At 37.6% G+C, this 14,501-nt stretch overlaps 1 protein-coding gene across 3 annotated transcripts in view; it reads left to right on the top strand.

Annotated features, from left to right (window-relative positions):
• LOC128207703 (tetratricopeptide repeat protein 13-like) overlaps positions 1–14,501 on the top strand; it is a 47,385-nt gene that overhangs the window by 8,391 nt on the left and 24,493 nt on the right. For all 3 annotated transcript variants that reach the window (XM_052910787.1, XM_052910788.1, XM_052910786.1), the window contains exons 3-6: positions 393–459; positions 9,579–9,697; positions 12,402–12,442; positions 12,695–12,866. In XM_052910787.1, coding sequence (XP_052766747.1) covers positions 393–459; positions 9,579–9,697; positions 12,402–12,442; positions 12,695–12,866 — 399 coding nt within the window. The remainder of the gene's footprint in view (positions 1–392; positions 460–9,578; positions 9,698–12,401; positions 12,443–12,694; positions 12,867–14,501) is intronic.

Genomic DNA, 14,501 nt, shown 5'->3' with positions numbered 1-14,501 from the left:
ATTCTGTCTTTTCTTATGTGTTTTCTTACTCATCAATTTTTAAAACAATTTTGTAATTACGTAAATACACAGCTTATCTGTAACTCTATTTTAGGTTTTGCAATAACCTTAGAGGTATGAGGTATTTTGAGAACCTTTCATGTATTGCGATAACCTTAGTTGTATGAGGTATTTTGATAACCTTTCATGTATTTTGGTGGCATCAATTTGCAAAAACCTAAACCTTTTACAGAAACAAAGATATTTAAATGAAACATTGTACGTGCTGCATGTTGTTGAGAAAAAATGTGATCAAAAACATATGACATGCTACATTTAATTGGAGAGGAAACACTTTTGTTTGCATCTGATTTCACTCAATATTCAAGTATGATTATGTTTTTTCATTACAGGTCATGGTTCAACACACTACTGTCCTGAAAGCCAGTCCTGAGTTTTTAAGAGCACATTATTTAAGAGGTGAGATATAGTATGTTTAACTGTTTTCTTTTCTTTTGATGTGTCAGGAAAATTTGATTGAAGTGTATATGCTACTAATTGAATAGTGATTAAATATATGTTATAAATCAAATTTTGTGTTCATAATTGCTTGTTTTCTGATAAAAGAGCTAAATTCTAAATAGAGTCCTCAAATTCAACGCTGTTCCCTTGGTATTCCCTTTTACCCCTATACAAGAAACATTTGAATCCATTTTGGAAAAGAATCTCCAGAGAATCATAATTTAATGGGGACATATATATCATATTATCAACAATAATACAACACGCTTTATCCTAAGACCAAGTTTTTCAGTTTTAATATTTAGGGGTGTCACCATTTCAGTTGAAAGTTAAACTTCCAAAAACATATTCACTTTGCCTTACCTCACTTATAAAGCATTCATTTTTAGCTCGACTATTTGAAGAATAAGGAGAGCTATACTACTAACCCAAGCGTCGGCGTCGGCGACACCCCTTGGTTAAGGTTTTGCGTGCAAGCACACATAGGTTAGTATCTCAGCAACTACTTGAGATATTGCATTGAGACTTTAAACAATGGTACTCAACCATCCAATCTACTTAATTAACCAAGTTTGATAACTCTACTTTGCATTTAATGCCAATTATAGGCCTTTATTAATTGACTTAGAAATTCTGGTTAAGGTTTTGCGTGCAAGCACACATAGGTTAATATCTCAGCAACTACTTGAGGTATTGCATTGAGACTTGATACAATGGTACTCAACCATCCAACCTAATTAATTAACCAAGTTAGATAATCTTCTTTGCATTTAATGCAAATAATTGCCCTTTATTATTTGACTTTGAAATTCTGGTTAAGGTTTTGTGTGCAAGCACACATTATTTTTATATCAAAGCAACTACTTAATGTATTGCATTGAGACTCGATACAATGGTACTCAACCATCCAACCTACCTAATTAACCATGTAAGATAACTCATATGTTCATTTAATGCAAATAATTGCCCTTTATTATTCAATATAGAAATTCTGGTTAAGGTTTTGCGTGTAAGCACACATAGGTTAATTTCTAAGCAACTACTTGATGTATTGAATTGAGACTTTATAAAATGGTATTCAACCACTCAACATAATTGAATAACCAAGATATATAACTGTATTTTGCAAATAATTGCCCTTTATTATTAGACTTAAAAAATCTGGTTGAAATTTTCCATGTAACCACATTTATGTTAATATCTCAGCACATCATGAATTGCATTGAAATCTAATCTAATATTGATCCATGCATGTTTGGCCAAAACTTTTCAATTCTTACACTGAAAAGCGGCGGAATAGTCAAGGGCCCTGTCTCTGTTTGTTTTCTGATAAAATAACTAAATTCTAAATAGAGTCTTAAAATTCAACGAGTCATCGGGAATCCCTATATGCATAAGTAAATTATGTATATTTTGTGAGTCATCGGAAATCTTTGTACAAAAGTGAATCATGGTTTTTTGGTGAGTCATCGGGGTATTTTTATACAAAAGTAAACGATGTTTATTTCGTAATAATAATTCATGTGTGCACAAGTTATTTTAGTCGAACAATTGGCTGGGATAGTTTAACAGAATATAATACACGTCAGCAATGATTCAGGTCATGTGAATATACTGGTTATACTTCAAATTTACGAAGATTAATATTTTAAACTGCATTCCTTTTATTTACTCAACCACAGCAACACAATCAATAGCACTATAAAGAAACCTGACATAAATTCAAATCAACATGAATATAGTTTAGAGGGTTTAAACATTTAAGTTTTTAGCTCTACTGGCCAAAGGCCAGAAGAGCTTATGCGATGGTAATGTGTACGTAGTATGTGCGTCCTTGCGTCTGTGCGTCCGTGCGTTTGTAAACAATTGCTTGTGAACACGATACAGTCTTCAGTTTTGATCGTATCTTGATAAAACTTGTATAGTATCTAGATATCCATTAGAGCTCGGTTCCTTTTGAAAACCAGCCAGATCTGCCCATGCATGCCTGAATTATGGGTCTTGAAAGTATATACAATGCTATTTTAAGCTAAGTCTATTTTTAGTCAAGCCTACATGAGCGAAGTCTATTTTTAGCCAAGTTTACATGTTAAGTCGAAATTGCTTGCTTGAAATATTTTCAAAATATTCTTGTTTCAAACCACAAGGCCCATACCTTTGATATTTGTTGTGGAGCATCATATGATGCAATTGAAAACATTTGAAATAATGCCCCTTGGGCAAAAGCTGGCCCCACCCCTTTTGACTTACTTATTAATTTTTAAAGCTACAGTAATGAAATTTTGACCATGTGAACAGTTTAACAAAGAAGCATTAATATTGTCCTCGGATGTCCTTGACTTTGACCTATGACTGACCAGTGTTCTGCCAAGGACGCGCCCTTGCGCCATTGGCGCAGAAAAAATCGGGATGGCCCAACGAAATACCTGTAGACGGGCCGATCGGCGCGCCCGTTTTTCGAAAAGCCGTTCTGACTTAATTGAATTTTTAAAGAGCCGTTTTTACTTAATCGATTTCTTTTTCAGAAGTTTTACAGCATTCATTCGATAAAACAACGATTTTCATTGGTCCGAATACATGTAACTATCCAACTGCGAGGGGTAGTATATTTTTTTTACTAAATTCAATGTCATCATCAAGGCTGAGAAAAAAAAAAACTCAAATGGGGGGGGGGGAGATATAAACAAATTCAATTTCAATGAGGCCCTGGTGCATTAGAGGAATGCAAAACAGGAAAATATTCCTGGGTGGGGAGGGTTACAATTTAGCGATGTGATTTGTCCGCGGATTCGCGGAATTCCGCGGAACTAATGGCCCCAAGGCCCCCCCCCCCCAAAAAAAAAAAAAAAGAAAGAAAAAATAATAAAATAAATAAATAAAAATAAAAGATTTTTTATTTTTTTTAGCTGATTAAAAAAGATACTAGCGTGCTTTGGGGCCAATTTTTCTTCTACGGCAGTGTGCTTTTGACCCCAAAAGTGCCCCAATGACCGAAATGATTTCAGCCCTACAGCTGCCAGGTCAATCACATCCCTGATAAAGCATAACAACACATTGACATGTGAAACTGTTCTAAACATATATCACTGTGTCTCATTTGTGCCATGTTTATAGTTTTTTTTTTCTAAATGTCAAATGGATCTGTCCAATATTTGAGAATACTGATGTCATGTGGATGTTACACCATGTATATAATGGGTAAATAAAACACTTTCATTTAAAAGTTTTCATTTTTTCCCTGGAAAAGGTCATGGCCCTTCACTTTTGAAAATGGCCCCTAATTTTCATGACTGCTGGGCCATTCGGCCCCATCTTTTTCAATCCTTGGCAGAACACTGACCGACTTTTCATTTTTAAAGCTACAGAAATGAAATTTTGACGATGAGTACAGTTTTGAAAGCAAATATTTTTTACCCTCAGATTACCTTTACTTGGCACATATTAAAATAGTTCATACAACTAATCTGCTTACAACACTTCCTGTCCTCAGATGTTGAACGTGCAGCGTTTTCAGCTAACCCAAACACTAAGAGTGAACTATTTGTTGTCTATTACTCAAAAGTACATGCTCTGGATTGAAAATGACCCCAAGAGCCATGCCAGTAGAGCATAGGCCCTTTTGGGCCTCTTGTTTATCAACCGTCAAGATGATCTCAAATGCATACATGTTTATAAGTCAATATTTAATTCAAATTTTAAAGATGCACTGTTACTCCCAAATTAGATTTACTACAATTAATACAATTAATACAATTGTTTAAATATATAAGAAAGGATGAATAAATGTCCTAAACAATGGTTCTAATAAAGAGTACTGAGTTTAATTTGAGAAAAAGGTGCAGAAAACACGGTATTTCTAACTTAAATGAGATGACAGTAGTTCACAGTAAATCTTTTAGCATTTACCAATCAATTAATATTTTTGCGTTTTCAGCTTTTAAATACACGGTTATAATCGTGTTATCAGTAATTAATAGTTCCCATAAATGCATTAAATTATTTAGTAAGAAGTTAAAAGGTTTATCACTTAATTTTTTGTTTGTTATACATTTGTATGTATTGATTTTGAATAATAGTATCACTTCAAATAAATTTTAAATTCAACCATCAAGGTGATTTCAAATACATACTTTTTTTAAAGTCAGTATTAAATTAAAAAAAAGGCAGCATTACATTCAATTTTTAAATCACACAATTCTTCTTATGTAAGCAGTTAATGGACAAAATGCATACACACATGTTATACAAAACAAAGCTTTATGGAGAGCATGCAGCAAGACATATAATGATGAAAGAAAGAATTAAATTTGTATAATTATGTCTCCCCCTCTCTGGGGGAGACATATTGTTTTTGCCCTGTCCGTCAGTCCGGTAGTCCGTCAGTCCGTACGTCACACTTCGTTTCCGATCGATAACTGGAAAACCGCATGACCTAGGATCACCAAACTTGGTAGGGAGGTTGGTCGTGAGGTGTAGAGGATCCCTATTGATTTTGGGGTCACTAGGTCAAAGGTCAAGGTCGCGGCGACCCCCAATATAAAAAACATTTCTGCTCAAAATCTTGAGAACGGTTTGACCTAGGTTCACCAAACTTGGTAGGGAGGTTGGTCGTGAGATGTAGAGGATCCCTATTGTTTTTGGGGTCACTAGGTCAAAGGTCAAGGTCGCGGCGACCCCCAATATAAAAAACATTTCTGCTCAAAATCTTGAGAACGGTTTGACCTAGGTTCACCAAACTTGGTAGGGAGGTTGGTCATGAGGTGTAGAAGATCCCTGTTGTTTTTGGGGTCACTAGGTCAAAGGTCAAGGTCGCGGCGACCCCCAATGTAAAAAACATTTCCGCTCAATATCTTGAGAATGGTTTGACCTAGGTTCACCAAACTTGGTAGGGAGGTTGATCATGAGGTTTAGAAAACTCCTATATTTTGGGGGGTCACAAGGTCAAAGGTCAACGTCGCTGTGACCTCTAATGTAAAAAAATATTTCCGTGCAATATCAGGAGAATGCTTTGTTCGTTTCCGATCGATAACTAGAAAACCGCATGACCTAGGATCACCAAACTTGGTAGGGAGGTTGGTCGTGAGGTGTAGAGGATCCCTATTGTTTTTGGGGTCACTAGGTCAAAGGTCAAGGTCGCGGCGACCCCCAATATAAAAAACATTTCTGCTCAAAATCTTGAGAACGGTTTGACCTAGGTTCACCAAACTTGGTAAGGAGGTTGGTCGTGAGGTGTAGAGGATTCCTATTGTTTTTGGGGTCACTAGGTTAAAGGTCAAGGTCGCGGCGACCCCCAGTATAAAAAACATTTCTGCTCAAAATCTTGAGAACGGTTTGACCTAGGTTCACCAAACTTGGTAGGGAGGTTGGTCATGAGGTGTAGAAGATCCCTATAGTTTTTGGGGTCACTAGGTCAAAGGTCAAGGTCGCGGCGACCCCCAATGTAAAAAGCATTTCCGCTCAATATCTTGAGAATGGTTTGACCTAGGTTCACCAAACTTGGTAGGGAGGAAGTACAAATTTCATGTCCATCATTGATTATTTCTCACCTACGACCACACAATGGGGGAGACATGCGCTTTTTCAAAAAAGCAATCTCTAGTTGTATATATATTCTTTTATGATAAACACAGAATATTTATTAATTTGAAAAATATGTAACGTAATTAAATTAAACAGCATCCAATGTTTTGAGTAGATTTGTATTAGCAGAGCAATGGATCTTGACCTAGGCTACATGAAGCTGAAACATAGTATTGGATCTAAGATTGATTAAGTTAATCTGATTCGGTGTAATGAATAACCAACATATATATGTATATATACAATTACCATAACTATTCTATTAATCGCCCGGGCGTTCATTAGAATCGTACCCGAGATCAAAATAGGGTATGGGCGTAAATTGAGAAAATTGCTTTAAGGAGGGACTCAACGTGCAAATAAGTGCAGAAATCTTTGGAGAACTGCGTTCATTATCAAGCAGAACATTTTTGAAAGGTGGGGGAATAGAATATCCATGTTCGAATAAAATATTTGGACGTTAAGACAAAAAAGTGAAGTAAGATTGTATAAAAAGCAGGAACTCGTTGTTTGAAAGGTATGCTTTTTAGCTCACCTAAGCCGTAGGCTGAGGGTGACCTATAAGGATCAATTAATGTCTGTCGTCCATTTTCTGTCGTCAGTCAACCGTCCACACTTAGTTTGTTAACACTCTAGTGGTCACATTTTCACCTCAATTGTCATGAAACTTGGTCAGGATGTTTTTCCCAGTAATTACTCGCACATGTTCGAATATGGGTCATCTGTGATAAAAAAAACTAGGTCACATGACCCAAAAATAGAAAAATATTGTACACAATCTAGAGGATACTTTTTCAATCCAAATATCCTGGAAATTTGTCAGAAAGGTTGTTTTGTTGAATTCTAGCTCAAGTTCGAATATGCGTCATCTGGGGTAAAAAATAGGTCACAGAGCCTAAATATGGAAAAACCTTGTTTACACTCTAGAGGTAACATTTTCAGCCCAAATATCCTGGGAATTTGTCAGAAAGGTTGCTTTGATGATATTTTTAGCTCAAGTTCGAATATGGGTTATCTGGGACCAAAAACTAGGTCATAGTGCCCAAATATGGGAAAACGTTAACACTCTAGGGGTAAAATTTTCAGCCCAAATTTACTGGAAATTTGTCAGGTTGTTTGGATAAGGCCAAAAAAAAATAATTGTTTGTTTAGGGTAACCTTCCCAAAATTTCTAGGTAGGATATGTAGGGATTTTTTTTCAAAATCTGTCGTAAGTTCAGAGTGTTTTCTTGCACATGACAGTCTTTCATACATTACTGTCATTGCCTGACTTTGTTTTATCATTTAAACAATAATTCTGATTAAAATCTGCATTTATCCGCCCTTCGTAACTCTCTATTCGCTAACAAATTATTTTTTTGCTCAGAAACGGAAAAAATAGTTAGGGTCGGCGCATTTTTGTAGGTAGGGTCGGGTTTCCCGAAACAGACATATTTTTTAGGCCTAATTTCTAGCTCAAGTTTGAATATTGGTCACCTTGGGCAAAAAACTAGGTCACAGAGCCCAAATATTGAAAAACCTTGTTAATATACTAGAGGTAACATTTTCAGTCCAAAAATCATGGAAATTTGTCAGAAAGGTTGTTTCGTTGATTTCTAGCTCAAGTTTGAATATAGTCATTTTGGGTCAAAAACAAGGTCACAGAGCCCTTATATGGAAAAACCTTGTTAACACTCTACAGGGTAACATTTTCAGCCCAAATATCCTGGAAGTTGGTCAGGTTGTTTTCGTCTGTAACCTAGTGTTTGACTTCAGATGACCAATATTCCAACTTGAGCTAGAAATCAACGGAACAACCTTTCTCTAAAATATTGAAAATCCTGGTTAACACTTTAGAGGTAACATTTTGAGCCCAAATATTCTGCAAATTTGTCAGAAACGTTTTTTTCATTGACATCTAGTTCAAATTTGAATATGGGTCATCTGGGGTCAAAAACTAGGTCACAGAGCCCAAATATGGATAAACCTTGTTAACACTCTAGAAGTAACATTTTCAGCCCACATATCCTGGAAATTTGTCAGAAATGTTGTTTCATTGATTTCTTGCTCGAGTTTGAAAATGTCAAGTTCGAAAATGGATCATCTTGGGTCAAAAACTAGGTCACAGAGCCAAAATATAGAAAAAAAACTTAACACTCTAGAGGTTACATTTTTGCAGAGGAAACAAAAGGTTGTTTTGATGATTTCTATGTCAGGTTTAATTATGGGTCATTTGGGGTCAAAAACAAGGTTACAGGGCCCTAGTATTGAAAAGCCTTGTAAGCTATTTAGAGGCTACATTTTCAGCCCAAATAACCTGGAAATTTGTCAGAAAGGTTTTTTGATACCGTTTTACAGGTGAGCGATCCAGGGCCATAATGGCCCTCTTGTTTAAAAAATAGGGGGTGGGCGTTTAAATGAGGCAATGTTTTTTGTTGTTTTTAGGCCGAAAACTGAGGGGGGGGGGCAATTATTAGAGGATGGGCGATAAATAGATTTATTACGGTAATACATTAAATGTTGTTTAATATTGGATACTAGCCTTGATCAGATGTTAACGACTGTCACCTTTTCTTGCGTCAAATGGTCATTATGTAACAGTCAGGGTCAGTTTGCAACGTTAAAACATGATCTGTCATCCATTAAAAAATGACACGTGGGGTCAAAATTGAGCAGGGTCAAAATTTAGTGTTACACAGGCACACCATGGTTTCGAGATCTTGACATTGTATTTCTGCTTACTACCATGCGCAATCAAATCCTAACATTGGTGCTTTTCATTTACAATACTTTCTTTTAACATACGTATCACTACGAAAGAAAGATCTTACTTGTAAGCCAAATTTTACAGTTGAATCTATTTTCGTTTTAAGCGCTATGCAGATTGGAACTATAAAGCCCTTTTAATATTGTTAAATTTATTGATTTATGAATCCATCATAGCAAATCTTCTTTATCATCTTTATATCAGACCACTTTGAATTTTATCTTCATTTCTGTTTGTGTTTCTTGTCTTAAACTTCTGTAAAATGTAATAAAATAGTGTCCCCATTTAAAATTCTCGATTGTCAATGACGTCATGACTAACATGAAAAGGCCGTTAATCCTCAAACATGGATATTTTTTCAATAATCCAAATAATATTCCAATTAAACCAGTTATAGCATAAAAAGTATATAATTCATCTCATTTTATAGCATTTTTATTGTTGCATTGAGTTTAGATTTAAGAGTGAATGTTTTAGTCTAATACCATACAAATGGACTGCTTTGTGTTTGCGTTACCATGGTGATCAAAATGACTACGTTTCTGTCCCATGTTTATCATTTCATTCTCAATTACCAGCAGTTTTTTGTATTAAGATACCTAGTTACAATGATGTTTATCACCATATCTTAACTAGTCCAATGTGTGTTTTATCCGAAAAGTCTACATTCTTTAGATTGTCTCTTTGTCAGTATTCAATGTATGTATATTTGGTATAAATGAACCCGAATGAAATGTTCTCTTATTTTCAGAATATGCGCGATACTTGCACAACAATCTTGATCAGCCATTAGAAAATGTTGACATCGACAAAGATTTTCCAGACGAATACCGAGACCACTGGTTGAAAAACCTGCCTTTTGAATTTCAGGTATTTATATCAGTTTACAGTGTTCTTGTGTTTGGCACAAGTTTGTAGTTTATATGTTATAAGGCCCTCTGTTGAAAAAGGGGTCATATAGGTTTGTAAATGTCCATCAGTCAGCTGTTCAAATGGTAGGTTTGACGGTCGGTTGTAAGACCAAGTGTCTCGTTGGCACAAAAACAAATGAAAATGATTTGATCTAGGACAATGGAACTTAAGTGGTAGGTTCACCATTGCTCATGACAAGTATATTGCTCCTGTTGTGTTCATGCTTGGACCATGAAACTTTGTGTTAGGTTCACAGCCGCCCCAAGACAGGTATATTGCTCCTGTTGTGTTCATGCTTGGACCATGAAACTTTGTGTTAGGTTCACGGCCGCCCCAAGACAGGTATATTACTCCTGTTGTGTTCATGCTTGGACCATGAAACTTTGTGTTAGGTTCACGGCCGCCCCAAGACAGGTATATTGCTCCTGTTGTGTTCATGCTTGGACCATGAAACTTTGTGTTAGGTTCACAGCCGCCCCAAGACAGGTATATTGCTCCTGTTGTGTTCATGCTTGGACCATGAAACTTTGTGTTAGGTTCACGGCCGCCCCAAGACAGGTATATTACTCCTGTTGTGTTCATGCTTGGACCATGAAACTTTGTGTTAGGTTCACGGCCGCCCCAAGACAGGTATATTACTCCTGTTGTGTTCATGCTTGGACCATGAAACTTTGTGTTAGGTTCACGGCCGCCCCAAGACAGGTATATTACTCCTGTTGTGTTCATGCTTGGACCATGAAACTTTGTGTTAGGTTCACAGCCGCCCCAAGACAGGTATATTACTCCTGTTGTGTTCATGCTTGGACCATGAAACTTTGTGTTAGGTTCACAGCCGCCCCAAGACAGGTATATTGCTCCTGTTGTGTTCATGCTTGGACCATGAAACTTTGTGTTAGGTTCACGGCCGCCCCAAGACAGGTATATTACTCCTGTTGTGTTCATGCTTGGACCATGAAACTTTGTGTTAGGTTCACGGCCGCCCCAAGACAGGTATATTGCTCCTGTTGTGTTCATGCTTGGACCATGAAACTTTGTGTTAGGTTCACAGCCGCCCCAAGACAGGTATATTGCTCCTGTTGTGTTCATGCTTGGACCATGAAACTTTGTGTTAGGTTCACGGCCGCCCCAAGACAGGTATATTGCTCCTGTTGTGTTCATGCTTGGACCATGAAACTTTGTGTTAGGTTCACAGCCGCCCCAAGACAGGTATATTGCTCCTGTTGTGTTCATGCTTGGACCATGAAACTTTGTGTTAGGTTCACGGCCGCCCCAAGACAGGTATATTACTCCTGTTGTGTTCATGCTTGGACCATGAAACTTTGTGTTAGGTTCACGGCCGCCCCAAGACAGGTATATTGCTCCTGTTGTGTTCATGCTTGGACCATGAAACTTTGTGTTAGGTTCACAGCCGCCCCAAGACAGGTATATTACTCCTGTTGTGTTCATGCTTGGACCATGAAACTTTGTGTTAGGTTCACAGCCGCCCCAAGACAGGTATATTGCTCCTGTTGTGTTCATGCTTGGACCATGAAACTTTGTGTTAGGTTCACGGCCGCCCCAAGACAGGTATATTACTCCTGTTGTGTTCATGCTTGGACCATGAAACTTTGTGTTAGGTTCACGGCCGCCCCAAGACAGGTATATTGCTCCTGTTGTGTTCATGCTTGGACCATGAAACTTTGTGTTAGGTTCACAGCCGCCCCAAGACAGGTATATTGCTCCTGTTGTGTTCATGCTTGGACCATGAAACTTTGTGTTAGGTTCACAGCCGCCCCAAGACAGGTATATTGCTCCTGTTGTGTTCATGCTTGGACCATGAAACTTTGTGTTAGGTTCACAGCCGCCCCAAGACAGGTATATTGCTCCTGTTGTGTTCATGCTTGGACCATGAAACTTTGTGTTAGGTTCACGGCCGCCCCAAGACAGGTATATTGCTCCTGTTGTGTTCATGCTTGGACCATGAAACTTTGTGTTAGGTTCACAGCCGCCCCAAGACAGGTATATTACTCCTGTTGTGTTCATGCTTGGACCATGAAACTTTGTGTTAGGTTCACGGCCGCCCCAAGACAGGTATATTACTCCTGTTGTGTTCATGCTTGGACCATGAAACTTTGTGTTAGGTTCACGGCCGCCCCAAGACAGGTATATTGCTCCTGTTGTGTTCATGCTTGGACCATGAAACTTTGTGTTAGGTTCACAGCCGCCCCAAGACAGGTATATTGCTCCTGTTGTGTTCATGCTTGGACCATGAAACTTTGTGTTAGGTTCACGCCCGCCCCAAGACAGGTATATTACTCCTGTTGTGTTCATGTTCAACTGTCTTATAAACACTTTGTCTGCACAATAACATGTAAAACGTTTGAACTAGGACCCTGAAACTACAATGGTAGGTAACCTTGACCTGTAGATGACCCTATGGTTTTTGAGGTCACATGGTCAAAGGTCAATGTCGAAATCAACAGTTAGTAGTATTAAAGTTTTTTCTTCATTTTCATTACATTGCACAACCATGTGCATTAAATGTGTTTTTGTTTTCTTTAAACACCTTTCTTCAATCTTCCACATGCTTCCGACAAAGCAGCATTTATTTGAAATAAAATTTATGGATATCTTTTAATATGTATTGCTATGTTCTGAATTCATGATCTTTTTCTTGTGACAGGAAAATTATAAAGAACAGCCTGGAATACAGCCACATATAAAGTAAGGAAAAGTAACTTTGGCATGATTAATATAAACAGTATGTATTGTCCCCAAATTATAAATTAGCTTTATACAATGTCATGTTCTGTATAATTTGACGTTAATTTCGATGTGCACTAATAGTTTAATTATGTATATGATGTTAGATTTAGGTATACTGAAGTGTTTTATCTTTTAAATCTATAAAATTGTAATACATGCCCTATTCTTTATCTTGATGTTGTACAATTTATTTACTTTCTCTTCCAATAGAGATGTAGATGAGTTAATGCTGGGGGATTATTCACGGGCCGTACAGAGTCTGATCTGCAAGGCCCACAAGATTGGGTGGTTGATGCAGGTCAACACAGACGGATACACACCAAACAGACGGCTAAACCTTGCCATGGGGCTCTCATCTATACATATTGCTCAGTTATATGAGGTAATAATACACACCAAACAGATGGCTTAACCTTGCCATGGGGCTCTCATCTATACATATTGCTCAGTTATATATGAGGTAATGATACACACCAAACAGACGGCTAAACCTTGCCATGGGGCTCTCATCTATACATATTGCTCAGTTATATGAGGTAATAATACACACCAAACAGACGGCTAAACCTTGCCATGGGGCTCTCATCTATACATATTGCTCAGTTATATATGAGGTAATAATACACACCAAACAGACGGCTAAACCTTGCCATGGGGCTCTCATCTATACATATTGCTCAGTTATATGAGGTAATAATACACACCAAACAGACGGCTTAACCTTGCCATGGGGCTCTCATCTATACATATTGCTCAGTTATATGAGGTAATAATACACACCAAACAGACGGCTTAACCTTGCCATGGGGCTCTCATCTATACATATTGCTCAGTTATATGAGGTAATAATACACACCAAACAGATGGCTTAACCTTGCCATGGGGCTCTCATCTATACATATTGCTCAGTTATATATGAGGTAATAATACACACCAAACGGACGGCTTAACCTTGCCATGGGGCTCTCATCTATACATATTGCTCAGTTATATATGAGGTAATAATACACACCAAACGGACGGCTAAACCTTGCCATCTATACATATTGCTCAGTTATATATGAGGTAATAATACACACCAAACAGACGGCTAAACCTTGCCATGGGGCTCTCATCTATACATATTGCTCAGTTATATATGAGGTAATAATACACACCAAACAGACGGCTAAACCTTGCCATGGGGCTCTCATCTATACATATTGCTCAGTTATATATGAGGTAATGTTACACACCTAACAGACGGCTTAACCTCGCCATGGGGCTCTCATCTATACATATTGCTCAGTTATATGAGGTAATAATACACACCAAACAGGCGGCTTAACCTTGCCATAGGGCTATCATCTATACATATTGCTTAGTTATATGAGGTAATAATACACACCAAACAGGCGGCTTAACCTTGCCATGGGCTATCATCTATACATATTGCTTAGTTATATGAGGTAATAATACACACCTAACAGACGCCTTAACCTTGCCACGGGGCTCTCATCTATACATATTGCTTAGTTATATGAGGTAATAATACACACCTAACAAGCGCCTTAACTTTGCCACGTGGCTCTCATCTATACATATTGCTCACTTATATGAGGTAATAATACACACCATACAGACGCCTTAACCTTGCCATGGGGCTATCATCTATACATATTGCTCAGTTATATGAGGTAATAATACACACCATACAGACGCCTTAACCTTGCCATGGGGCTATCATCTATACATATTGCTCAGTTATATATGAGGTAATAATACACACCTAACAGACGCCTTAACCTTGCCATGGGGCTATCATCTATACATATTGCTCAGTTATATATGAGGTAATAATACACACCAAACAGACGGCTTAATCTTGCCATGGGGCTCTCATCTATACATATTGCTCAGTTATATGAGGTAATAATACACACCAAACAGATGGCTTAACCTTGCCATGGGGCTCTCATCTATACATATTGCTCAGTTATATATGAGGTAATAATACACACCAAACAGACGGCTAAAC

The sequence above is a fragment of the Mya arenaria genome, chromosome 11, assembly GCF_026914265.1.
Source record: "Mya arenaria isolate MELC-2E11 chromosome 11, ASM2691426v1".
NCBI lineage: Eukaryota > Metazoa > Mollusca > Bivalvia > Myida > Myidae > Mya > Mya arenaria.
Note: the sequence above shows the minus strand (reverse complement) of the source record. Positions and strands in the feature narration are given on the sequence as shown.